The 27,433-nt window shown below is 44.9% G+C and overlaps 1 protein-coding gene across 11 annotated transcripts in view; it reads right to left on the reverse strand.

Moving 5' to 3' along the window:
- Positions 1-27,433, reverse strand: part of WNK2 (WNK lysine deficient protein kinase 2) — a 115,340-nt gene that overhangs the window by 58,326 nt on the left and 29,581 nt on the right. For all 11 annotated transcript variants that reach the window (XM_064668102.1, XM_064668101.1, XM_064668105.1 and 8 more), the window contains exons 2-6: positions 17,174-17,346; positions 15,981-16,201; positions 11,260-11,417; positions 1,438-1,526; positions 390-609 (exon numbers count right to left, since the gene is read on the reverse strand). In XM_064668102.1, the coding sequence (XP_064524172.1) occupies positions 390-609; positions 1,438-1,526; positions 11,260-11,417; positions 15,981-16,201; positions 17,174-17,346 (861 nt within the window). The remainder of the gene's footprint in view (positions 1-389; positions 610-1,437; positions 1,527-11,259; positions 11,418-15,980; positions 16,202-17,173; positions 17,347-27,433) is intronic.

The raw sequence follows: 27,433 nt of genomic DNA on the forward strand, positions 1-27,433 counted from the left end.
GAACTTCTGAGCTCTTCTAATTTGTTTCAAGCTGCTGCCTGGAACTAAACAGATTCCAAACACATTCGAAGACATTCAACAGCCTACAGAAACTGGCAAAAGAGTTTGCAAAACATAAAAGTGGACCAGACCTTTATGGTCCCTAAGCTATTTGAAATGTTATTTCAGGCATCTGCTTTCATACATGGCGAACAATATGTTTCAGTCGCTAGTTCTTCCCCGTTTACCCCTTTCTTGCAGCATTCACTCCAAAATCAATGCGAAGAGCCTAAACTGGACACCTGGAATGGTTCAAGTGGAGTTACTTTACCAGACTTGTTCCTGCTGTCTTTTGAGACTTATGCACTACTTTATATATACATATTTTTGTCAGGAGAAGTTTATTTTACCATTTCTTGTGCAACATCATCAGGAGTTTCCTTCTCCAGATCAAAAGTAAACTCAATGGCTCCATTATCTTTGGGTTTTCCTTTCAGTTTCTTAGGATCTTCTACCCAGAGTCTTAAGGCAATAGAGGATTTCCTACCATGGTCTTCTTCTGCAAGTTCCACTCTTACCCCAGTATCTTCAGCAAAAAAGGCATGGCTTAATAAATCTTTAATTTCATATCTGCAAAGGATATAAAGAAGATTCAAATACGGCAAGTCAAGCAATTCAGAAAGGTTTGTGACAAGAGATTGCTGTTAAAGGTGGAAACATTTACAGTATGTTTGGTGTCCACCCATAACAAATTTGTGTTCTTTTTGAAAAGACATGGGATTTCCCATGTTACTGAAAATGAAATGAAAGTGAAAAAATGACATTTCCATTTCTCAGAGCTTTAGCAACATTCATACACCACAAGCACATACAGAAATGCAGACTATAGCTTTGCTCAACTTTTCTTGAGTACCTGAGCCTAAGGAGTACTAAAGAAGAGGTTCCCTCCAGGGAGTCAGCTGAGGTCCGTAAAAACTGTATTTAGGAAAGACAGGGAGCACTGAGCACTAGAGAAACTGGCAGAGACCAGTAAAAGATCAGGTTTTAAACCTGAAGCTTGAAACAATGCACAACATGTCTCCATATCCAGAGGCCACTGAGGCCAACGGGATCTGCTACAACAGCTTGTGATGAATCTACATCCACCCTCACCACACTTGGTGCTCCAGGCAGAACCTTCCAAGGGAAATGTTATGGACTGCAGAGCCAGGAATTGCTACTGGAACACCCAGGCTCAGGTCCACAGCAATGCCTCCTGACCTCATCCTTTGGAGCTGAGAGACACCACAGCACTTGTCCTGACATTGTGTGCCAGGGAAGCAGGAAATCACTCATATTTGCATTCCCATTCTGTGCTTTCTCCCCAGAGAAAATCCACAAAGAACAAAACTCCACAGACAGTTCTGAAATCCCTGCACACACATTACTTAATACAAAACTTGATCACTTGAAACAAACCTTTCTTCCTTATTTTTGCAGATGCACTCCCCAATTATCTCTTTAATTTCGGGATCAGTAACTTTCTCAAAGCTCGCTGGCTTTATACCCTAAAAGGATAGAGAAAAACAATTTAGTTTGAAAAAGAATTGCATTATATCTCTTAATTAAGCATATTTTTCCTACATTGTACAGTTAATTCAACCCTTGGAGTAACTAATGCTTTAAAGTTGTTAGTCTTAATGCAAAACTGAGTTTAAGATTTAGGGCTACCATATTTCTAAGTACCACTGCACTTCAAAAGTAGTACACTAGTTTGCACGAGCTCAGCTACACACAGGGCAAGTATCCCTTTTTCTTTACCATCTTTTGCAAATTTTACCTTTATATCCTGTGGACTCTGAAGTGAATATTCAAGAAACAGCCAGTTTTAAATTTCAAAAATAACCATTTTCTGAAATGATTCCTTTTGTGGTTTTGCCTTAACTCTTAAACAACTAAATGAATAAAGACAAATAATCATGTTTTTTCTTCAGTTAACCAGTGCTGAGATTTAATCAAAATACCTTGGAATAGTCCATATTCCTGTTTCCCACAAACCTTTTGCTTTTCTATGACCCAAACACTCTCCAACACCCCAGTTCCCATAAAAAATTAAAAATCAACCCTAATAACAAAGCTGGAAACCAGGAGAATACACCCAACAGCTCTGTGTTGCTCTTGAATTTCCCAGGATATTGCTAGAATCCCATTGGGAATGCGTGGTAGAGCAGGTGCAGCCTATAAATCAAGTTAAATCTCTGCCAAATGTTAACATTTTTCTGGGAATAGTTCTAGATTTGGAACAGCAACCTATGAGCGTGGCCTTTCAAGGAGAAAACCCAACTGCTCATTGCAAAAGAAAACCTGGAGAGGCAGAATCCATGTCCCCACACTGGGAGCTCAGCTCTGTAGGTGCAACAGGGATACTTTGCATTTCTTTAAGGTTAGCTGGGATTGTGTTAAGAAGATGGAGAGGATTTAAAAGGGATACACAAACGCATTCCTAGGACAGTCACAGGTCAGCTCTCCCCACTGTCTAGTATTTTAGGACCAAGATCTTAACTCAGCATGATCCACCTCAGGGTACAGAGCCTGGATAAAATAACATATAATATAAAAATAACGTATATCTTACCAACATAAGGACAGACTGTAGGAGAAGAGGTATGTGAGCCCTCAGCTAAGTAACAGTTCATACATTGTGTCATCATTCTGTACAGATATCCAAAATATACCAAAAAAACACCAGTGGGGAACACCTGGGCAGTCAGCACAGATGTGGGGCTGGGTGTTCTCAGAACCCAGAGTGATAGTTTCTTCTGATTGCAGGCTGTGGACAGGGAGGAAGGGATGTTCCCCTAGGAACAGCCGTGGTTTCCAGCGATGCCACCTCAGCACTTTCCTCCCAAAGGATGTCAGAGCAACTGCCACCCCCCAGCTGGGACACTGGTGACTCCTCCCATCCACAGAAAGTCTCCTGTGGATGCCTTCCACATTTCTATTCAGCTACAGATGACACATGGCAACACAAGAAGTTATCCTTTATTTGTGATGTCCAGCTTTAAATCACAAGAGAATTGATTCCCTTTTAAAAACGCATCAACATCTCCACCTACTAAACCAAGATGTGTATATGGACGAAAATCTGACAAAATTAGTTTGAGAAGAGATTATGCAGTTAGATCCTACCACTTAAGGACCCAAGTATTTCCAATGAAGTCAATAAGCAGAACAAAAAGGAAACGCAGTTTCCTTTATCTAAAAAACCCAGAATGTGATTAAGCACATAACTGAATGGGAATTGGACATTTAACTCCATTCAAATCCTTTTAAAGTTTCAGCCTGGAATAACAGTAAATAATAGCTCATGCAGTGGCAGATAAGGAGCCCTGCAGCGTTGACTTCTAGCTCATCCAATGCTGCCTTGAATTAAAAAAAAAAAAAAAAATATTTCAAAGATTTTCTGCAAGTAATTCACTGAATTAAGTCTTGAATAAAATCTATGTGTGAATTTCAGTGAGGGGCTGGCAGCTCTCTGAGAATTTCGGAATATTCTGGCATCAGATTATACTTTTATGTTTTTATGAACATTCTGTTGCCATTCAAACTTCAGATTCTACTCCAAACTTTATTTAATTAATTAATTTCAGGTCAACCACCACTCTCTTTTTGTCTTAAAACTCTAGAGTGAAATATGTAATTCATAAATTTTGAAAAAAAATAATAAAAATACAGAATAGTCACACAAGACTCAGCTTCCCCAATTTTGCCTCAGCAGAAAGTTGTGGGGAACCAAAAACCCCCATTCTTGTGGGAACAAACCAAACTAATCTGTACACACGGCTGGCTGCCTGTGACCCACTAAAAAGAATTATTTGCTTAAGCAAACCTAAATCTTACTTATGAGATGAGGGCTCAAATTTTGTGTATTAGAAAAACCTGTCAAAAGGCATGGGAGTGCCCAGCCTGCAAAACCAAGACTGACTCCAGTGTGCCAGGGGAGCACTTAAGAGAGCTCTGGTACCTGAGTTAGAAACAAAAAAAAACAAAGCACCACCAAAAGTCAGTTCTAGCAGGACTCCTCTGTGTCCTAATTCACCCTAAAGCTACAGGAGCATAGTGTGTTCTCCAAGGAGGAGCTGGAAGAAGTTCTTGGTAATTCAAAACAGAAAGCAGGATAAATCTCCACTTGCAGCTACCTAGACAAATACATTGCTCGCATGTTTACACACGCAAGGGAACCTGCCAGCTGCTTTTTACAATTTTTATAAGCACTTCATGGGTATCTCAACACAAAGTGAACATATGAGAGGCACAAATACCATGAGGCACATCACAGTTTCTCCCAACTTAATTTTCTTATGTGGTTCAGCTTGAACTTTGACCTGACTGGGATGGAGCACGGAGGGAGGGACACGCTGAGCATCTAAAAATTAGATTTGCCTGAAAACAGCCCTTTTAGCAAATCCCTAATGACTGATTTCCAATACTGACCTTACAAATTGCTTTCACAAAAAAAAAAACAACAACTCTTCCAACAACACTTCACTTTCACCATCTTTTGAAGGAGCACTCCTCCTCAAACATCCATTGCGTTCATGTGCCGAACAGCTAAGCTATGAATAGATGAGTAAAACAAACAAGGAGAGTGAAGTACTGAAAAAAGCTGCTTTGCCAAAGTGTTTTCACCCTGCCCATATGGTTTAGGATGCTTTTGTTCCTTACTCTTCATTAAACTCTCCAAGGCCATCTCACTGGGATGCTGCAAACCCTCCTCGCGGCACGGGTGCCTCCCAGCAATGAAGGGGCTTCTATTTGCCACCAAAGGACTCATCTCATTCATTTAAACAAAAGCCATCTGTTTTCTCCGAGCATTCCCAAGGAATAATGGCACCAAAACTCAAAGTATATTAGCTAAGAAATTATCCATGACAGCTTGAAAGCTGTACAGCCTCTTGTAAACTAAAGTGAACTTAACCCCACCACACGTGAAACTCAGGGCTGGCTGGGGGGCACAAGGGGAATAAGAATAATGTCAAACAAATCCTTCAAATGTTAAAATATACATACACATATATAATCCAAGAGTAAAATGAGAGATCAAATAATTTCCCTTTTTAGAATTTCTCTGTCTCAAACAGGATAACTTATTCTGAATCCCTCACCACCACTTAACTCCTGTCCCCTTCTTTCTGAAGCAATTGGATTTGCAATCCATTGCCCCCCAGTATAAGGCAGCTGAGTCTACAGCCAGGCACTATACAGGACACTAAAGTTGTAACCTCCATGCTGGGGGAAAAAATGTGCTGCTTGTTTTCCAGAGGTCTAAAAACAGCCACGTGCCATTTTCCATCAGCAGAGCACACTTTGGGACAGCAACACATGATGCTTTGCAAGGTACACAGCAAACGCCAGCCAAGTCAACAGTACCCACGTCAGTCAGGAATTTCTCCAGGGGCTTTCCCGTCCCCCAGAAGGTGCCCTTTCACCCTAGAGGCAGCCTGCTCTGGGCTAACACTCCACCTTCTACCTGAAGGGAAATCTCTAGTCTCATGTCATTCCTAAAAAAAGGAGAAAAAAACCTTCTACCAAAAAGGCTGAAGACATGTTTCCAACTGAAACTGCACCCTGAAGTCACTGAAATGAAGGTAAAGCTCTCAATTTTACCGGGATTTTGTTCCATGACGTTAACTGTGTGCAATTATAAACTCATCTGTTTCACTCCATCTTAATGTGAACCTAAGAGGATTACCTGCAGACCTAAGAAGATCTCCAAACCCCACAAGAAGTCCATGCAGTGGCACTCACAGCATTATTTGCCTGTTGTCGCTGTGCCACAGCCACAGCATTTATTCCGTCTGTGTGAGCAGTATGGCATTACAGTCTGTGAGTGCTGAGAAAACCTCCAGTACATGGACAAAATCAAACAATGTGAAACCTTTACAAGCAAACCAGAACACTATAACCGTGTGGGTTGTTTTGAAGCACAGGTTTGTGCTGTTAAATCCAAGGAGGTGGCCAGAAACTCGTGGGAGATGCAGCTGCTCTGCTGTGCATTCTGCAGCACATCCCTAAGAAAACACGGGGCTGGGAAGGTCACGGACGCTGATGTTTCATCACTGTTGTCTACATCAGAATCACTTGGCAGAATGATTAAACACAAAAAAAAACTGAGTAAGAAAAACCATCAAGTTATGCATGAAAAATGAGATTATGGCATCAGAACGAAGGGCGCTGCAAATATGCTGACCAGGAAATCACTTCAAAGTGAACTGTGGTAAATGTGGCTTGGCTCCGCTGCTTGAGAAAGATGTATTTTCTATTTATGGTACATATTCATTTTTTTGTAATGTTTATACTCCATCATTCAGGCTGAAAGGGCACAGGGAGGTGACAAGTCAGAACAAGCATGTTTTGTCTGGCAGAGAAAGAAGCCCCTCTACACATTTCCAAACATGACCACCACTGCCGTGGACATTTACATACACACAGGGGAAAACAGGAGTGCAAAACTTAAAACAGCAATTAAGCCATGACAATGTGGTCAGGCAGAATAGGTCACTGAAATAAATTAAGCATAATAATTTTACACTACAGACATGTGAATGTGGCGTGTCCTGAAATAACAATGTCTCAGAAAGGCACGGTTGGTATTTTCTACACCAATAAGGACTACCAACATGTGTGACTTGGACAGCCAGGACTTCAGGTGCATCTTACACACCAGTAGCAGTAAGGGTTTGGTAGAGTGTTAGGACACAGAGTAGGAACTATTAAAAAAGATATTACAATGGCAAAACTCAAATCATCCCTGGCCTGTGCTGGGCACTGGAGGGAACAGCCCAGTGGGACACAACAGGAGACTGGAGGTAGGCTAAAGATTCTGTTGGTTATTGCTTCTTGATACAAACTCTAGCCAGCAATTCCAAGCCCTTTCGATTCTATCAGCACCTCCAGGGGCTGGCACTGCCACGCTGAGCCCAAGGCAGGAGAGTTATTTTATTTTATACTTTTTCAAAAAAAGCATCAGGCAGCCAGACACAGCAATCAAATTTTTACAATGTATTAACCCTCAATTTAAAACACTAAAAATAGTGTTTACCTTTCTGGTACAAAAAAACCCCCAGCGTCACAAAAAAAGTAAGGAAATTTCTCCCTGAGAAGCTGCAGCACTCAGGGGTCTCTGCATCCTCTCCATTCAAGAAGGTCAGAGCCACCTTCTGCTCCAGTGAGAGCCCCAAACCTAACCTAATACTGGAAGGAAACAGTCTAACTCAGCCTCTTGGGTTTAGTCTACACTCCTTTTCTAGACTATATTTCAGCCTATAAACCCCAGGGCTCACACGAGCTGCTGCACGACCAACCCTACCTCTTCATCCAAGTGATTTTAGAATTATTGTCTGTATATGGGCACTGCCCCCACTCAGGGCAGACCCCGCTGCATGGTGCTAGCTCAAGACCCCACACCCCAGACTTCTACACCTCCTCCTCCTCCTCCACATCCCTGGTCCCCCAGCCCCTGCAGTGCCAGGGCGACTCACGCGGGTCGAAGCCGGGTCCCTTGCTGTCACCAGCTCTCCTGCGGGTGCAGCTCCTCCAGAGAAGCTGTTGAGCCCACCAGAAGGTTCCTCCTGGGACAGAGGATCTCCCCCAGGACACGAGGCTCCTCCTGCACCCTCACCCCAGAGGTCCACCCCCTGCTCCTCCTTCCTGGCTGACAGTTTGTGCAGCCCATGGCATTTGACAGGGCTTTCTCCACTCCACAGGGAGCTGGTTAACCCTTTCCTTGGAACACCAGTCATGCCAATTTTGCCATCTAAGGAATCCTGGTGCCTTCACTCCCACTGCTACTGCCCCGAATTCAGCTGAAAACCACAGTAAATGCACCCTCCATGCCAGAACCTGACATTTTTGGCTTCAGTGTTTCCTGTCAGACAGTTCTGCTTCAAAGATACCCGCTGCAGTGACCTTTCAACAGCTTCTCTGCAATCACTTGTTCTTCAGACAACCATCATCTCCCATCTCTCTAAAGTTGCCATTACAAGGCCACTTCTTCAAAGTTGTAATAATTTACCATCTAATCCTCAGCTGTGCAAAGGTTACTGTCACAGAAAACGAGCTGGCTCAGGTTTCCACCAGTGTTTAAAAAAAACGCTACTTAAGTCTGCAAATTGAAATATAACATCTAATTAGGAATCCTCTGATTAATCATTATTCTTCGCCATCTTGGATATTGTTTTGATAAGTAAGGCTTAGGAGCCTTGCAAAATCTTAATTACCAATATTCCAGATGCCTAAGAGGTGTACACATTGCTTCTCTGGGTGCACGGAGCAGTGAGAGATTGATATTCTCTGTGGCTCCAGATGCACAAATACATTCCCAGCAACAACAGCAAAGCATGGCTGCTATCAGGTACCAGACTGGTATCACATGCAGGAGACAAGGCTCCAGAGCCTAAAATTAGAAGAGCCTCCTGCAGCCACCCTGTGAAGCTCTAGAGTCCAAGGAGGTGTCCCCTAAGCTGCACACACAGGTGGCATTTAGAGCACATCTGAAGGACCACACACCAAAACAGAGCCAAAACCCCTTGTGCCAAAGGCAATAACTGCAATAAAGCACCACAATGTGGAACAATTGGCTATAGAATCATGGAATGGTTTGGGTTGGAAGGGACCTTAAAGATCAACTCGTTCCAACCTCCCTGCCATGGGAGGACATCTTCCACTACAGCAGGTTGCTCCAAGCCCTGTCCAACCTGACCTCGAATAACAAGGACTTAGGCAAGAAACTGCCTTGAGCCATCAAACCTCTCCCATGTCTCTGAGAAGCTGGAGCCCATGGTGTGGTGCAGAGTGCAGTCAGCAGCCAGCAACCCATGGCTGCAAATACTCACCTCCCTGCAAAGCCACAGGGAGCTGCTCCAGCCACAGGGACGAACTGAGCACTTTCTGAGGCCTTCCATGGTTTCAAAAATGATTTCTGAGTAGCTCTGTGTTGAAAGCAACACTCTAAGAAGAGCTAAACTACCAGGCATCAGTTAGTTGGGAAAGATTCAGCTTTATCAAGCTACAAATGTCAGCTTGCACAGTTTACACAAAAATAGGATAAAGCTGCTTCCCCTCTTTGGATGTGGCTTCCTGCTCTCAGAAAGTCACAGCAGGGACATTCCTCTGTGTCTGATGATACTGACTTCAACTTTTAAATTCCCTCTTGAGCAGCCTGAATTCTCCCTCTCCCTCCAGGTCAGCATCATCCCAGCTGGCCAGTACAGCAAGCTACAAGAGTACCAACTTCCCACTATCCTGGTCTTCAGTGGTGGGAAAAGGCAGATACTGAACAATACAAACTATACCTACAAAAATTACATTGCACATAAACCCCTCATCTGGCACAGGTGAGTGTTTGGTATCTGGTGACACCATCCCTATACCCAGTGTGAGGGATCAGCACACAGCACATCAGAAGATGCAATTCCCACCTGGAGCAGTGTTTGCTGCCAGCAGGATTTCACAGCACCACATCTCAGAGATTCACAGAATGGTTTGGATTGGAAAGGACCTTTAAAGGCCATCCAGTCCAGTCCAACCCCCTGCAATGAGCAAGGACACCTTCCACTATGCCAGGTTGCTCAGAGTCCAATCCAACCTGGCCTTCAACATTTCCAGGGACAGCACATCCACCACCTCTCTGGGCAACCTGTGCCCATGTTTCACCACCTTCAGCACAAAAAATTTATTCTAGCCTGATTCCCTAAACCTCTTGGAGAAGGCAAGTGGTCTCAAATACCTTTCAAAATCAATCAGTTATTACTAAATCTCATTTGGGGAGATTTTTTGCTCATAACAAGCAGTTAGATAAAAGGAATAGAAACTAATTCTGAGACCATGCTTTTGGAGACTGAGAGATGGATCTGCTCAATGTATCTCCTATGTAAGCCTAACTACTCTTTCTACAATATAGATGCAAGAAATGAATCTGTAGCTAATCTTTGCCAGTTTTAGTGCAGCTTTTTTTCAAGGATTACCCTTGTCCTGTGCCAAATGTGCAGACTGCATGTTCTGGTGATGCACCAGGGCCAAACCACACAGCTCATCTTCTTCTTTGGTAGCAATTAGATGGAAAGAAGTGCTTGGGAAAATCTTTGCCAAACCAGTCAGTGTGATTTAATCTACCTTGAAAAAACCTCCTGCACCTCTTGGTTTCACTCAAACAAGTAGAAGAGAGGAAAACCACCACTGTCAAAGCCTTTGGCAAGTCCCATTTCTCTGCAGTCAGTGATTTGTAATCCAAGAGTATCTTACAGACTCAGGAGTTTTCTCAGGCATTTGCAGCCTAGCTCATGTAGACAAACACATTTATCATCTGGAGTGAGGGTGTTGGAGAGGGGATTTTAGCCAGTGCAGACATTACTTTAAACTGACTAGTCCTCCAGTCTAACTCACTGAAAATGCAGCAAACCCATTACCCTGGTTCCTGCCTGGGGATACCAGACCTTGCTGAGTTCCCAAATGCACATCTAAAGCTCCCCTGGCTGACTCCAAAACTAGATATTGCTATCTTTGCCCTTTTGTACCTTCAGAGAATTTGCTACACATACCAACAGAGAGAATCTGGGCTGGAAATCCAAATCAAACACCCTCCACTGCATAAAAAAGCATTTAAACTGTAACCTAAAAGTTAGTCCTTTTAGCTTTGTGGGAAACTTCATAGATCACAGAATCACAGCATGGTTTGGGTTGGAAGGGAACTTAAAAGTCCATCTCATTCCAACCCCTACCATGGGCAGGGACACCTTCCACTAGCCCAGGTTGCTCCAAGCCCCCTCCAACCTGGCCTTGGACCAGTTTGTCTGGGGACTTGGGTGACGGCTTCCAACTGGAGGAGGGGAGATTTAGATTAGGTATTAGTAAGAAATGCGTTACTGTGAGGGTAGTGAGGTGCTAGAGCAGGTTGCTCACAGAAGCTGTGAATGCCAACTTGATCCAGTCTGAGAAGTCCTCATTTAGAGGGCAAGACTAGAGCGAAGGTTTTTCCCTGCTCATTCTTCCAAGTTTTATGTATTTGTGGCTGCTGGAGATAAAATCAATCACAAAGGTCACTGATCATCATCATTTGATGCAGCTGCATCACAGTCAAACACAACTATTCCAACTGTGGAATTACAAGCCTACACATAAACCTGCAACAGGTTTGTGTCCCCCAGACCTCAGACACCTCAACAACACAGCACTCGCATCAAAACAAGCTTTGAAACCTTCAGGTGCCATAATCCAGTAGAAATTAAGGACACATGTACTCACACAGGTTACTTTTCGGTAGATTTGAGCAGCATTCTGGCATTCTGAGTAAGGGTATTCTGAGGTAGCCATTTCCAACATGCACATTCCAAACGCATAGACATCCACAGATTCATCGTAGTGTTCCTCATACATTTCTGGGGCCATGAATTCTGGTGTACCTACACAGACACACACAAAGAGAATGTCCATTTTTAACAGGAGTCTGAATGGTTTTAACCACAAGCTTTTTCACCTGTAAGAAATGTACCCAGTACAACTGTGCGTGGGCCCGTGCCAGGTTATTTCAAAGGAGCTCAAGCATCCTCCAGGGAAGAAATCCAAAGTCAACACACAGATTTACATGCCCGTGGCTTGCTGGTAATAATCCAAAGGGGGAAGGGGAGAGTGAGGGGGAGAGAAAAATTAAGAAAAAATATAAAAATTTTAAAAATGAACAAGAAAATGAGCTATGACCTACCGCCTGCCCACACTGCAAGTGATGGAATGGTTCCTGCCTGGGTGGAGAGAGGGATGTGTACAGGCTTGGGGATGTGAAAAGGGGAGAAGGAACAAGAACCTCTGCTCATTTTTATCAATGCAACTTTGCATTTTTTTTGTTTCCTCCAGATATGCAGTGCAACCCCCGGCAGACAGACAGCACTTTGAAAGCCAGTAGTACCACAAATCACCTACAGAGTCACGCACAAAACATCAAACCTAATTCTGTCACTGGTTTAGTGGGACAAATCAATGAGGCTACTCACAGAATAAGGTCCTACTCAACAGGGATTAGGATGTCAGAAATCTGATGCAACTGGGTAAATACAAAGTGAGGCTCTGTACTCATGGCTTCCTAACAGGGAGCTGCAGCTTTGGGACAAGCAGCAACTTACAGCACCTGTAGCATTTGCTCAGCAAACTACTCTGAAAAGGGTGAGCTTATAAAGCAAAAAGAGAAACTATTAACACTTGGATCATTTATTCCAGGAATTGTATCTCATACTGCAATTCATGCTTAGGAGTCATGACTAGTTTATTCCCTTTTTTACATGTAGAAAAGACAAAAGAAGAGAGATCAGTGCAGTTGCATGCTGTGGGAGAGGAGCAGCAAGCTGTCAGGATGCCAAAAGGAGCGTGAGAGGTCTCAGACCATGAGAAGGACCCAGATAAACTCTGCCTGTCCAACCTCAGCACCCAAACTGCCCCCAGCCCTGGCAGATACCATCAGTAATACCGGTATTGTGAATAATTCCAGTAGCAATGCTTGTTATTACTTTGTTATGACATCTCTACATCAGCAGCAAAAGCACAACTGTAATTAAAGTAACATGTAATGAGAGGAAATAGTTCTTGCATATAGAATCACAGAATGTTTTGGATTGGAAGGAACCTTAAAGCCCATCTTGTTTCAAATGCCCTGCCATGGGCGGGGACACCTTCCACTAGCCCAGGTTGCTCCAAGCCCTGTCCAACCTGGCCTTCCACATTTCCAGGGATGGGGCAGCCACAGCTTCTCTGGGCAACCTGTGCCAGGGCCCACCCTCACAGTAATGTGTTTCTTCCTAATATTTAATCTAAATCTCCCCTCCTCCAGCTGGAAGCCATCATCCAAGACCCCAAACAAGTTGTGGAAGTCCCATCCCTGGAAGTGTCCAAGACTAGGTTGGAGAGGACTTGGGAGGAACCTGGTCTAGTGGAAAGTGTCCCTGCCCATGGAAGAGATTGGAACGAGATGATCTTTAAGGTCCCTTCCAAACCAAAGCATTCTGTGGCTCTAGGACTCCATGACTTGTCCTAAACTTTTTTTTATGGCAACACAAAAGATGACTCCCAAAATTAGGGTCTATCAGTTAAAAACTCTGCTTCTGCACATTTTCTGCAGGAGACTCAGCCTAACTCACAAAACAAGCCTCAGCACACGCATTGCTGTAAAATTCATTTTGCAAAATGTAGGACTGATCCCTTCCCTCGTTTATGTCCCTTCCACCTAAAAGACACTCATTCCTTTAGTCTTGGTCAATCAGCTGGACTTGTCTCACAGAAGCTCAGCCTAGTGCCTGCTCCCTGGGTGTTTCTCCCAGCTGTCACCCAGGTAGAGGCTGCTGCTCAGAACAGGTTAACAGCTGCCACAGGGAATGGTTCTGGAGCTGCTGCCTTGTTTTAGAAGGAACACTACTCAGCAGCAGGAGCGAATCTCATGAATTACAGAGCATTTAAAGCAAATCTGAAAATGTGACAGCAATAGTCTAAGAAGCAAATGGAATTCTTGACACCGTTCCAAAACAGCACAAAAATGACATTTCCCCCCATTCCTTGGGGTGGGGAAGGAATACATACAAGTATCCTTCAACAAAACAGAGCACCTAAACGTAAAGCTGTTCAGCATCCCCTCAGCTCCTCTTGGCAGGACGAGGTTTGCCCTGGCTCAGCTCCCACAGAGACACTGCAAGGTCAGGGTAGCACCAGCAACGGTACGGGCACAGCAAGGGAGGAACTGGACCCCAGCCATGCTGATTTCATCCCTCCAAGCCAATGTAAAATTGCAGCTACTAATATGCCTTTAAAGCTGCTACCTCTGCAGAGCAGGCAGAATTACTCATCACCAGTGTTTCCAAGCCTTCCTAATTCTCTCCCTGGAGCAGCACCACTCACGAAAATGATAAGCTCGGTTTTATTGCCAAAATGAATGCAGCCACGTTGCCAGCATCCTGCAGCCCTTTCAGTATCCAATTCCTTTTTGACACGAGTGCATTTTGATGGTGTGGTGTTCACAACTAATTTTACAAAAACCTGTATTGGTATTACTAATATTCTTCCCAATATTGGTATTACTGATATTACTCCTTGTATTGGTGCTACTGATACTATTCCCAGTATTGGTATTACTGGAATTATTCACAGTACTGGTATTACTGGTCTTATTCCCAATATTGGTATTACTTACATTATTCCCACTATTGCTATTACTGATATTATTCCATTATGTCCAATGGACAATTGTTATCCTGCAAAACAATTATCTGAAGAATTACTGACCTTCAGCAGAAAAAAGACCATCAATTATTAGAAGTTAAAAACCAGAGAAACTTAACAAATATAAACCAACATGACTTCACTAAAAACCATGAGGTTAAGCAGACCTAGAGCAGCCAAGCATATATCCAAAATTTCTATCTTTTTGACTTCAATGATACCGGGCTCCCTAGGCATTAAGGACAATATTTTTGTGCAAGTGATTGCAACAAGAATAATAATATCTGAAAATTTGAGATGCTAAAACAATTATTTAAGCAACTAGTGCCAGAAAGATAAGGAGCTATTTTCATAGCTAGTCAGGGACCAGTGGCTGTCACTATCAGTTTGCCAACTCTTACTGACTAGAATCTAATTTCCATTTATATTGTAAGCTGAAATACATGCATGGTATCTCCTCTTCCCCTTCCAGCAGCATTACTCAGGAAATTGCAGCTTCCCAGAAACATCACCTGCAGGTCTGAACTAGGGAGACTGGATACAGAAGCTTCTCTGGGTGAAAAAGACAAACTGAGAATTCAGGAAAACATGACATTTGCACCCAAAACACTGTAACTTTTGCAAGGGAATGATGTCCTTCCACAGTCACTTGGAAAATCTTCTCCCAGTTCAAGTAAACCCCAGTTCTAACACTTCTCACATGGGCACCAACCCAGGGCATTGGATACAGCATATCACATGGTTTGGGTGGGAAGGAACCTGGAAGCTCATCTCATTCCACCCCCTGCCATGGACAGGGACACCTTCCACTAGCCCAGGTTGCTCCAAGCCCTGTCCAATCTGGCCTTGGACACTTCCAGGGATGGGGCAGCCACAGCTTCTCTGGGCAACCTGTGCCAGGGCCTCCCCACCCTCACAAGGAAGAATGTCTTCCTAACATCTAAGGTAAACCCACCTTCCTTGGGTTTAAGGCCATAACCCCCTGTCCTATCACTGCAGGGCCCTGCAAAATGTTGCTCTCCTGCCTTCTTGTAGGTCCCTTAAGGCACTGAAAGGAATTCAAGTGAAAATTTCTTTACATTTTGTAGCTGCTGATTATTTTTTTAATAACTTGCAGACTTAGTTTCAGCAGACCCTGCCAGGGTGTGGGCAGGACGAGAGCTGCAGCCTGTCCTGTGGCTGCCCCAGCACTGGGCTATGATGTTCCAGCCAGCCCAGCTCCCCACAGTCTCCCTGGAAAGGAGAGAGGCACCACAGCCTCTCCTTTCAGCAGCAGCAACCAGACCCATCCCAGCACCACTGGAGGCAGAAGAATTCCCAGGGCTTTCCCAGGTTTCTGCTCCGCTCCCTTGCTAGGGAGAGCACAGGGTATCCTTCCATCCTTCCTCTTCCCCATCCTTCTGATTCTCCCTCTAAGCAGGCACAGAGCCTGTTTTCAAAGGGGGACACACACAGGCTGCTGAACGCTCGCTGCTCCTTTTGAGGGAGAGAGAAGGATTTGTGGATCCCAAGTAAAACTCCATTTAACGAGCCAAGGAAAAAGTGCTTTACCACTGTGATACAGGAGGAAGGAGAAGAGGAAGTTAGGATATCATTATCTACTGACTCCTATTTTTATAGTAGTATAAAGGCAACAGTCCCAAACATACTCTAACCTCTACTATCAACTTAAAAGTAAAAAAAACAACTAATGCAAAATGGGAAAGAAAGATACTAAATAGACAACCACGACACCGCCCGAGGGAAGGCAAGGAGGACAGGAGCATTACCTATTACACTTTTGGCAAATGAAGCTCTCTTGAGGGTTGCCAGACCCAAGTCTCCTATTTTCACAGATCCAGTTGGTCCAGTAATAAAAATATTGTCACATTTCAAGTCTCTGTGAATTATTGGTGGAGTTCTTGTGTGCAAGAAAAGAAGACCCTTCAGGATTTGCCGGCACCAACTCCGCAGGACTTTTGGTTTCATCACTTTGAATCTCTTCAGATACCTAGAGCACAAACATACACACAAGTGGGTATAAAGGAAATGAAAACATTTTATTAGAGATTCCAGGGGCTTTAACAGCTGAAACTCCACTATGGATAAAAGCCCCTTATTAGATGCCATAATAGCAGCACAGAAATATCCCAAAATTGAAAGAAATAGATCTTTTCAAAGCAGGAATTAGAGCATTCAATTTTAGGGAGGAAGATAATAAGCATTTTTTCTGCAAATACAACCAAATATTTGCAAGTTTAATAGTTCAGCAATTTATTTCATGCAGAGAACAGCTTTAGAATATGTTCATATACTCAAATCAGAACCACGCTGCAGTTTAATTTTAAACACAAGACTTTGACCTCTGTACCATACATCTGCATTTCTTTCCATTTACCTGAGGTGCTGATTGGGAGGGGACTTTTGGGAAAGAGGTAGGACCTGCTAATGCACTGGCAGAGGAGCACACTGGCTGAGTACTGCTCCCATTGGGGCTGAAAATCTGTTCCAGAACTCATGCCAACTGCTTTATATCAACCTTAACAAGATCGTCAGTACCAGAAGCTATTAATTAATATTGTTTAGGAGATAACCTAGAGCACCTTCTGCTTCTAAAAGCGATTCTACCATTCAAGTGCTATTCCGCTTGAATTTCCTAACAAAACATGCAAACACAAGCACAAAAAGCAGGCACAAAACACACCCCGACAAATCCAAACGTCACAGGCGGAAAATGAAACAAGCCAGAGAACAGCTTCGAGTTGCATAACCGAGGCAGAGGAGCAGGAAAGGGAGATGGAGGCCAAAATCCTGTCTGTCAAACCACTGCGGTTCAAATGCGGGGACAAATGACAGGCACCAGAGAACAGCTCCATTTTTTGCTTTTATCTGGAGATGGCTTTTTTCAGCGCATGAAAGTAGGATTTTGCTATAAATTCCCAGTGCTATTCTTAGCCCCCCTCGCCGGGAGCACAGTACTTACGTCTTCAGCGTTCCAGAGGTCATCAGCTCGGTAACCAGCACGATGCATCTCTTGCCTTTCGCACACGACTCCCAGAAGTCGTAAAACCTCACGATGTTTGGGTGCTGTAGACCTTTCAACATTTCTGCTTCCTCTTTAAATCTCTGCCTCTCCACTTTTGTGAGCTTTCTGTCCTACAAGCCAAAAGGGAGACATTATTGGTGGTGACGGACAAAAATAAAGGCACTGCATTGCCAGGGTATTCAGAATTTTAGATTTGTTTTATGCTTGTGTCAAGAGCAATTATAAAATCTTTTATGTAAGAGACGAGCAGCGTGGATGAACTAGGGCACTTGCCCTAAATCCAGTGTCAAGAAGACAAAGAGATGCCTGTGCTACGCCATGCTCATGACAGCACTAATATTTCAGGCACCGTGAACACACCCACGGATTGATGGATCGACCCTCAGCTATTTCTTCATGTTTGGGTTTTGTGAGGCTCATTATCCAAGGGATTATTACCCACAGGATTTCATTTCCAGGTATGAATGTTCTCCCAGCTGGGATGGCTCCCTCCACCCACAGCTGCTCCTGGATGCTCCAGCAGGGACCACCAGCTGAGGTCCCCGCTCACCACACAGGCTCTATAGCCCAGCCTGGTTATCTTGGGGTAAATTAAAACCATACCACCCTCTAAAAATACTCAAACACATCCATTTTCCTATGTGTTTGCTGTTCTGCCTAATTTTACAGACTTTTCCCTTTTTTTGGCGAAGGAAGTGTTTCTTCAGTCTCTTCCATAGGCTGCTCACACAGGGAAACACTTTAGATTAGAAACGTGAAAATGTCATGTTCTACTACTCTGGTTTTCCTATGGAATTTCAGGGCACTTCCCATAAGCTCCTGGCTATGACATGGCCCTGCCCAGCCCATGCAAAGCCTCTCTCCCCCTCCCACAGCCCAGCAGAAGCTCCTGGGCTGCCTGGACCTCACCAGCACAAGGAGAACGTCAACAGGCAGCTTGGATACTCACTCTGACCTCTTTAGATGATGAAACAGAGCAAAAGGGGAGATCCACCCCAGACCCCACCACCACGCCTGCCTGGTTTGCCCCCTGGCCAAAGAACTGCTCTCCCCTGCCCAAGAAATGGAGATTTTGGGGTCTTAAGAAAGCCCAGTCGTGTAACTGCTCTTACTCAAAGAGCCAAAGGCTCACCAATCACCAAGATTAATGAGTTCATGTCTTAACCTCAGACATCTTTCCTTTCTTGGGTCATTCAGGCATGTCTACGTGAGCTGTGCTCTTATATACACGGACTGAATTTAATGGGAACCCAGCTGATCTGTAGCCAAGCTGCAGAGGGATCAGTTCCTGTCCATCTCCACAGCCTGCCCTCACCCACAATCCCAAACAATGCAAGATGGGAACAAGAATTCCCACGGCTACAAACAAGTCAGCTTCACGTAGAGACTTCCCAAGAGGAAACCCAGGGCTGGAACCACGATTTGGCTCTTCCTGGATGACAGAAACCCTGCCCCCAGTGCTGTGTGTGCATGGGGGGAGCGTTTCCATTTACACCAGGGCTGCTGAGGGGGTTCTCAGTTCTCTCTGCGATTCAGGGAGCAGCATGAGAGCTGACACTGTCCCGAAGCAGCAGCAGCCCTCGGGGTGGGCAGGGCAGGGTGCCTGTGGGTTCCAATGCCTGGGTCCCCCAGAGCAGCCAGGAGCACCCCCTGCCCTCCACGGGGACAGCAGCAGACAGAGAGCCCACAGCTGAGAGCCAGGCAGCAGCTCTGCTGCTCTGGATCAGCTGACTTTTTTTATAAGGTACAAAAAAAGAAAAGGGAGGGGGAAAAAAAGGCAGGCTGTCTAAATGAGCCAGGCCAGAAGAGACCCGGAATTGCTCTCAAATCCATCACTTCTTCCCTGCTGCTGAGTTTCCTCCTAATTTAAACCATGTAGAATAAATCACACACTGCTATTAGGGAGGAGAAGGAGCAAGTCCCTGTGAAGGCAAGAAGAGCAGAGTGGGAGCTAGCAGAGAAAGGGACAGGCAGTCACACAGATCCAGCAGATTTGCAAAAACTTTTCAATTTAAAAAAAATAAAAAAAGTAATACCATAGTCTTTTACTCTTATTTCCAGAACTGTGAGAACTTTTCCGCCACTACTTGAATTGTAACTTTTAAAAATATCCTTCAGTAGACAATCATATTCTGTATATTCTACATATTATGAGCACACATCATTTGGGCAACTGCAACAAAGTGATTGTGGAAGATAAATGTGTGCTTTATCTGTTAACTACAATAGAAAGAATCTGGATTTTTTGCATCAGAATGACAGCTAAGCATCATCCTCTAGCTGGAGAGGCAAGGTGAGGGCCAGGGCAGAGCAGCCACTCCTGCTGGCTGCAGCCTCCACCACGGGAGGAGTCCCTGCTGCCATAAGGGCTCAACCACCCTCCTCTAAATCCCTCCAGGCTGAACCTGACACATGAGTCACTGGTGAAAGCATAAGCTGACTGACAGGGCTTAACAGTTGAAGTGTTTTCTACTCTGAAGAAGCAAAACCACCTGTTTAACTGCGTGACTCAGGGTTTAATCCAAACCCAAGAAACCTTTACTGAGGTCACAGACACTTGTTCCCCACCATACAATCCACACAAGGTGAAATGTCCTCATCCCAAAGCTAAAGGTTTAAGCCTGAAACAACCTTTGGGCATTACACATTTAAGCTGGAGAACAGGATTCTTTGGAAAGGTCATGCCAAGGAAAGGTAATCACAGACTCATGGAATGGTTTGGGTTGGAAGATCATCTGGTTCCAATCCCCCTGCCATGGGCAGGGACACCACCAGGTTGCTCCAAGTCTCATCCAACCCGGCTTAAATCCACTCAACAAGACTCAAGGCATCTTTTGCATAACTCAGATTTATCAAAATTTGGGCGAATAAAGCGAATAAAGCGTGTTTCCAGATTCACCCAAGGAGTCAAAACCTCTGTGCAGCAGCAGATGTGTCCAACCTCTGGACAGGAAACTCAGGGATGCTGAGATACACACGACAGCCCTGGTCCTCCATGGCTTCCCAAGTGCAACAGCAGCATCCCACTGAGTGACAAACCAGCTCCACTGCAGTCATGGCACTGCTGCTACCCTGGGCTTCCTCAAGGCATGAGCCTCGAGACTCAGAATGCATTCTTCTCAATGTGACCCAGGTGATATCAGTATCAGTTTGCAGGTATTGACACATCTCCCCGCATTTTAAGGCAATCACACCCCTTGGCTCTTTCCCTCCTTGCTGGGACACAAAGTCCAGGCTCAGGAGGCAACACTGTAATTCCATTTCAAAGAACTGGAAGCTGCCCAAGTCCACTACTCAGCACCAAGGTAAAATAAAATCCAACCCTCCAAAGCCCACAGCAATCACACTGAGCTGGCTTAGCTTTGCCAGGCAAACTGGAGATAAACAGAACCAAGCAAGATGCAAGACAGTGGCTCATTTTGAGTTACTGCTAGGAGAGAACCTGTACATTTAACTGGTTTCCCTGTCTTAATAAACTGTGAGGAATACTCTTGCCCTTCTGCTGAGACTTTGACATTTTCTGATCACAGCTCCTGGGCTCCTGTGCCTCTCTGCTTACAGAGCTCTCCTGGGGGCACAGCCCACATGAGCTGCTGCTCACAGTGCACCTTGGGCACAGCACCCCTGTCACAGACACTGTCCTGTCACACAGACAGTCCAGAGGGCTTGGGTTCCCTCATTTCACCTTTCCTACAGGTAAATACCATTAATAGGGCTGGGGTTATACGATGGATGCTGCATCATGACATGCAATCTGGCAGGCAGGTGTTAAACCAGTGGTGAGAAGTGGTTCTACACTGCGAGCTGCCTTTTCTTCATTCCTTCTCCTGGTTTTCCTGTTTCAAATCAGATTATAAATGCCCGCTCAGTCTTAAGCATCAAACCACTCAAAGCTATGCATTTGTTTTTTTCAAAGAATAAACAATTCTGAAGGAGCTGAAGGAGGGTAGATTTAGATTGGATATGAGGAAGAGATTCTTCCCTGTGAGGGTGGGGAGGCCCTGGCACAGGTTGCCCAGAGAAGCTGTGGCTGCCCCATCCCTGGAAGTGTCCAAGGCCAGGTTGGACGGGGTTTGGAGCAACCTGGGCTGGTGGAAGGTGTCCCTGCCCATGGCAGGGGGTTGGATGAGATGAGCTTTAAGGTCCCTTCCAATCCAAACCATTCTGGGATTTCGTGAATTCCCAGTCAGCACTTTACAGCCTCAGTCTTGGTAAATCCCACACCCATTCAAACTGGAGTAGCATGATGTTTGCAGCAGAAAGCTACAATAAAGTGAATCCATAACCAAATTTCTGCTAATCCAACACATGTTTGCTCTCTGCTTCTTCCTGCTCATCACGGACAGAGTGAAAAAATGCCTCTCTCTGTTCATATAAAATTTATCCCTTCGTTCAGTTCCTTAGTAGGGAACAACAGCAGAAAAGGGAATTAGTAAGTAAATGTGTTAACAAAAGGAAAAGGGAAAGCTACGAATTAAATTTCTGGAATGGCACCCAAATTAACAGCAGGAGCATGTTCTGTTAGTCATCCCCAAGCATCATTTCCTCCAGGTTGTAACATATGGGTTCTGACTAAGGCTCTGAAAGTTATACAAGCAGGAGACTGGCTTTCACCTGAGCCTTCAGAAGATTTCCAAGATTAAAAAATGAGGTCAAGTTTCTTCCCTAATTCTTTGTGAGGGGCAAACAGACTTGGGAATCAACTCCATCCTCCCATCACGAAGAAAGGGGTTCTTACAAATAAGACCACACAAATTTTTCACATTCAGTGCCTAGGACTATGCAGGAGCAGGGTCTGGAGCACAGCCATTGCCAGCACAACCAGAAAGTTGTGCTGCTTTGCAGTTTCACAGTTGTTTCTTTAATTTCCTCCTTTTTAAGTCTTGAATTTTCACTAGCAATAAAAAAAAAAAAAGCAATTTTAAACACTTGGATATCTTACCTATACTTCTTGACCTAAGGACTAGTGCCCAGCTAGCCTATAAATACTGTTTTCTTCGGAGGAGTTGTGTTTGTTGGGTTTTTTTCCCTTAATGCTTAAATTGACATAGCTGCATTTACTGATGGCTACTTAATTTTGCCTCATTTTGGACAGATCAAGATCTGTCTGGTGAGACAAGTAGGAGCAGTAGGTCAGCAAACGAGGGCAGGGCTCAGCTCTGTCACGCAGAAGCTGTAACATCCCTGACCCATATTAGTGATGAAGAAAGGAAAACCAAAGAGGTGCTTCTGACCCAGGAACAGAAATCAAATACCTACATCAGCAGAATGAACATCTGCTCAGATCATTAAATTTTCACATCTGTGTGCCAAATATGTCCTTTTGCTCATGTACCACAGCTACTCTTCTAATCAGAGATGGCCTCGAGACATGAATCAGCCATGGACCCACTGCCAGTTGTCTCCTCTGGAGCTGCCTGTTGGTCTCCTGTGGATTTATGAGCAGGTTCTGGTCTGCCCTACAGTCAGGAGTTTGGTAGTGACAGGCACTGCTCTGGGGGAACAGCCAGCAGACCCCAGACAGTGCACGTACCCAGACAGGGGAAGTCAGGGACTTGCTCTGCTCAACAGTGAACTTCAGACATGGCAGCTGGGACCTGCACCTGATTCTTGTTTCATAGAATCACAGAAGGGTTTGGGCTGGGAGGGACCATCTTGTTCCACCTCCTGCCATGGGCAGGGACACCTTCCACCAGCCCAGGTTGCTCCAAGCCCTGTCCAACTTGGCCTTGGACACTTCCAGGGATGGGGCAGCCACAGCTTCTCTGGGAAACCTGTGCCAGGGCCTCCCCACCCTCACAGAGAAGAATTTCTTTCTAGCTAAATCTACCCTCGTTCAGCTTAAAGCCATTCCCCTTTGTCCTGTCCCTCCATCCCTTGTCCCAAGTCCCTCTCCAGCTCTCTTGGAGCTCCTTTAGGCACTGGAAGGGGCCCTGAGGTGTCCCCAGAGCCTTCTCTTCTTCAGGCTGACCAGCCCAGCTCTCTCAGCGTGCTCAGTAAATTCTGTACTGTCAGCATTGCCTCCGTAGGGAAATGGCACCACATTACAAAAGTTTCCAAATTTTAAATATTCAAAGGCCTTTAGAAATAAAGATGAATGGTAACACATTTTAGAAGAAAAAAAAACCCAAACTATTTTTGTCTTTAAAATGAAAACTTTATTTATTTAGTGCAATCACCTTTTGCATTTCACATTAAGACTTGTCTAATCCACTCAGAGGAATCAAGGATTTCTCCCAGAGACATAACTGGGAGCCAAAGCAGGCTCAGACAGGCAGCAACTGTGAAGGACTCAAGGTATCACTGAAGTGGCTGCTCTCATGTACCAGCTCTGTCTTTAGTATTATCCTGCCTATGCTATAAATTTTTAAAAGCATCCATGACCTTTCATTCCCACGCCCTGTGCACTCAGTTATAAGCACGTGTCCCTTAAAGCAAACCTCAAGGATAAAACCCCCTCGCTGTGAACAAACAGCACATGCCATCAGACAACTTGCAAATCAGGAAAAAAAATTTTACAGCTTCATTCCCTATCAGCATCCAGCCAACATTCTTCTTCACTAAGTCACCCTCGGTGAAGCTACAGCCTGCGATTTGTCAGCAGCGTTAGTGAAGCGCAGGGAGGTTTCCCAGGGGGAGCTCGTTTTCCAAAGGCATAAAAAGCAGTCCTTGTCCCCATGGATACTCACAATTCAGTGAACAGGAGCTATGGAACAGGATGAGGGACTTATTTGCCTGAGTCATTGCTAGAAATCTATAGAAAATTAGGAGTTGAATTTACGGCTAAATTTGGCACGGCAGAAAAGGCTGAGCGTGCTTTTTTTGCTGGATGCAATCATAGCTTGCTGCTTTTTAAATTGATTAAGGCACGTGTCAAAGTCTAATGGCAGAGGAATGATGGGATTCACATATTTTACTGAACCTCAGAGCTTCAGAGGCTCGTCCTGCAAGGGCAGGAGGAAGGAGAGTCACCTCAAATCACCAGTCTCAACTCAAGAGCCACAAAAACACCCAAGAAACCCAACACCGCGGGCAGAGCCTGTGTTTTCCAGGTGAAAACCTCCCAACACAACTGCACCATGACAACCAATGCTTAAAAAAAGAAAAAAGTTCTTGTCATAAGCAATTGAATTAATTGCAGGTAGCACCTCATTAACTTCCTTAATTACCAGTGCTTGACAGGCTCCACATAAGCTTGTGACTGCTGATGAAATACCAAAACAGTTCCCCTCGCTAAACGCCTTTTTCAAAGGAAACTCTGAGATCAATGTGTGAAAAAAACTGGATAAATCCCACTACACCAGATCCCCTCTGAAAGGAAAAAACCCAAACCACCACAAAACCACTTTAGACATGCCATGAGAAGCTGGTATTTCAGTATTTTCTGGAATCCCTCCTGAGCCCAGCATTCATCACAGTTTATGCAACAACTGGTAGTGTTTTTAAAAACCATTTTGCTTCACCTACTTCCTGTCACCCGTAAACACCGTGTTTTGGTATGTAAATTATCCTCGTTTTAGTGCTGGATTTGTCAGCACCGCGAGCCAGTGGAGCAGGGATGCTCCAGCCGTCGGCTGGCCCTCAGTAGGGGTGGAGAGAGAGATTTCAGTGCTGCTGCCTAAAAAATCACCTTCGGAGACGTGGAATGGGTGGCGTGGGGGTGGGGAGCAGAGAGATGCCACTGCCCCGGCACCAGCCCAGAGGCAGGACACTCAGCATGCTGAGAGAAGCCATCCTGGTTTTCCTTCTTCCAGCTTATCTCCTTACTCTAGGATAGTATTAAAATTAACTTGTTTTATAGGTATGAAATCCCCTTCCATTTTTTGGTCCAGTGGAAGGTCATGGGAGTTGGAACAAGATGACTTCTAAGGTCCCTTCCAACCCAAACCATTCTAGGATTCTGATTCTCTTTGCTACGTAGACATGGTATTTTTCCTTAAGAAGAGGGATGCCACCCCTTGGCTGCTGGAGAACCTGCCAGAGAAGCCCTACCACCCTCTGCACCCTGCCAAGATGTACCAAAACCATTGCTATTTACCCCATGCTACAATTCAGTGTCCAAGTGTTAATGCTCACTTGGCCAATGAGCTTCTCCAGCCAAAATCAACCCAGCACGAAGAATTACCAGAACAAGCAAACTTTAGTTAGCTTTGCTCTGGCAAATTTAATCTGAGGGCAGAATTCAATCCTGCCTTTCAAACAGGCGAACAGCATTTTCGTTTCCCATCCTGTTATAACCTAGCAATTGCATACTCTCTGTCTGTAAAACGCTCTTAAAGTGAAATATTCTCACCAGTGAATTAATTATAATCCACCAGGAACAGAAAGCAGCTCACCCAGGGATGGGGATGGGGTGATTATCTCTGGCTCTGCCTCTTCCTCCCATTGTGAGGGCCCTGCTTCCCCTTCATCCCTCACTGGGAGAACTGATTTGGTCTTGGACTTCTTCTGTATAGGGGTGACTGCTCCTGGCACAGGTTGTTCCTCTGGTACAGTTGCAGTTTGAGTGGCCACAGTGCCTGTTGCTCTGCTTTCCTCCTCCTCCCCCAAGGGTGCTGTCTAGTGATGAGCAGTGTCTGATAAACAGTACCCAGGGCCCAGCACACTGCAGGAAGTTGCTCCTCTCTGGAGTTGCCACAGCATTCTCCTTGCAATTATTCTGTCATTTTATCAGCATCCTGTAGTTGTTCAGGGGTGAACTTCCAAACCGCTGGAGCAGAGAATTCCTCCAAAAGCTGGCCCATTTTTTCCTACACTCCATGCCACTCATGATAATGCACCTTCGGGGCAGATCTCTGAATAAACTCCCTAAAAATCTCTTTTGTAACTCACCATGGTGTGGACCACACACTGAGGAGACTTGGCAGGCCTAGCAACAAGAACATGCTTTCCTTTACATCCAAAGGGAATTCAAAATTCTCAAAAGCTGTAGTAACAGGCCTGAAGGAGGAAAAGGGGGTAAAAAGCAGGGAAAAATCTCCCTCCCCATTTCCCCCACAGGCTGGGTATGATTATAAATGGACTCCCAAAGGTAGCTCCCAAGGCAAGGGCAGGAGAGGAGCACTGACCACACATCCCAAATGACCCTCAATTGCCCCTGATGTCATCATGTCATAAACTGACATCCCACAGTACAGCAGCAAAGCAATCCTGATCCCTCTCCCTGCTCTGAGAAAGAGCATCACGAGGAGCACCTACAGGAATACCTACAGGGTCAGGTACCACACCCATTTAATTCCAGGTTAGGCAGCCCTAACAATCCTAGAAGATACCCACTGAGTAGCCCTTCAGACTTTGTCTCTGTGACAACTCCTCTTAAGGGTGGGTCATCACAGTCTCCAATTACAGACTAAGTTACATTTACTTTAGGAAACTACCTCAAAAAATTTCAAATTAGTAAAAAATCTCCACAAACCCACAAAACACCTCAAGATTCCCCAACAAAACCAGACAGCCAGAGTAAACTGTAGGAGAGATTTTCAGAGTTCTTCAAATCATTGTTCCTACAAAGCAGTGAATACACCTTTAATGTGATCACTCTTCTCACAAAATCACCTCATGTCATGTAAAAGCAGAGCTAAAAAGCCATTTCACACTTGCTTCTGTCCATCCAATGCATCATAGTACTGGAAGACCTTAAAACACACCAGCAAAGCAGGGTGAGCCCAGGAGAGCACTGAGATCAGGAGGTCCCCTCATAGACCCACAGAATCTCCCAAGTTGGAAGGGACTCACAAGGATCATTGAGTCCAACTCCTGCCCCTGCACAATCCCTCCCCGTCCTTGAGAGCATTGTCCAAACCCTCCTGGAGCTCTGGCAGGTTGGACTGGGCTTGGAGCAACCTGGTCTAGTGGAAGGTGTCCCTGCCCATGGCAGGAGGTGGAACGAAATGATCTTTAAGGTGCCTTCCAACCCAAACCATTCTGTGATTCTATGAACTCCTGCACCTGGAAAATCATGAGCCTCAGAGGTCCTGGAGCTGCTCCAGGAATGCTCTGCTCCCATTCCAGCCCTGCTCCATGGCATGCAGCACCCAAGAAAGCACCAACTGCTCGCTGCTGCTGGAAGTAAAATTCAAAAGAAAAACTGTGTGAAAAGAATACAGTGTGGAGACAAAGGAAAAAGCCAGTAGCCTATTCTTTCTGCTGCAACAACCCAAGAGACTGGACAAGCATTCCCTGTAGCAATGCTCCCAA

The sequence above is a fragment of the Pseudopipra pipra genome, chromosome 11 (genome assembly GCF_036250125.1).
Source record: "Pseudopipra pipra isolate bDixPip1 chromosome 11, bDixPip1.hap1, whole genome shotgun sequence".
Classification (NCBI taxonomy): Eukaryota; Metazoa; Chordata; class Aves; order Passeriformes; family Pipridae; genus Pseudopipra; species Pseudopipra pipra.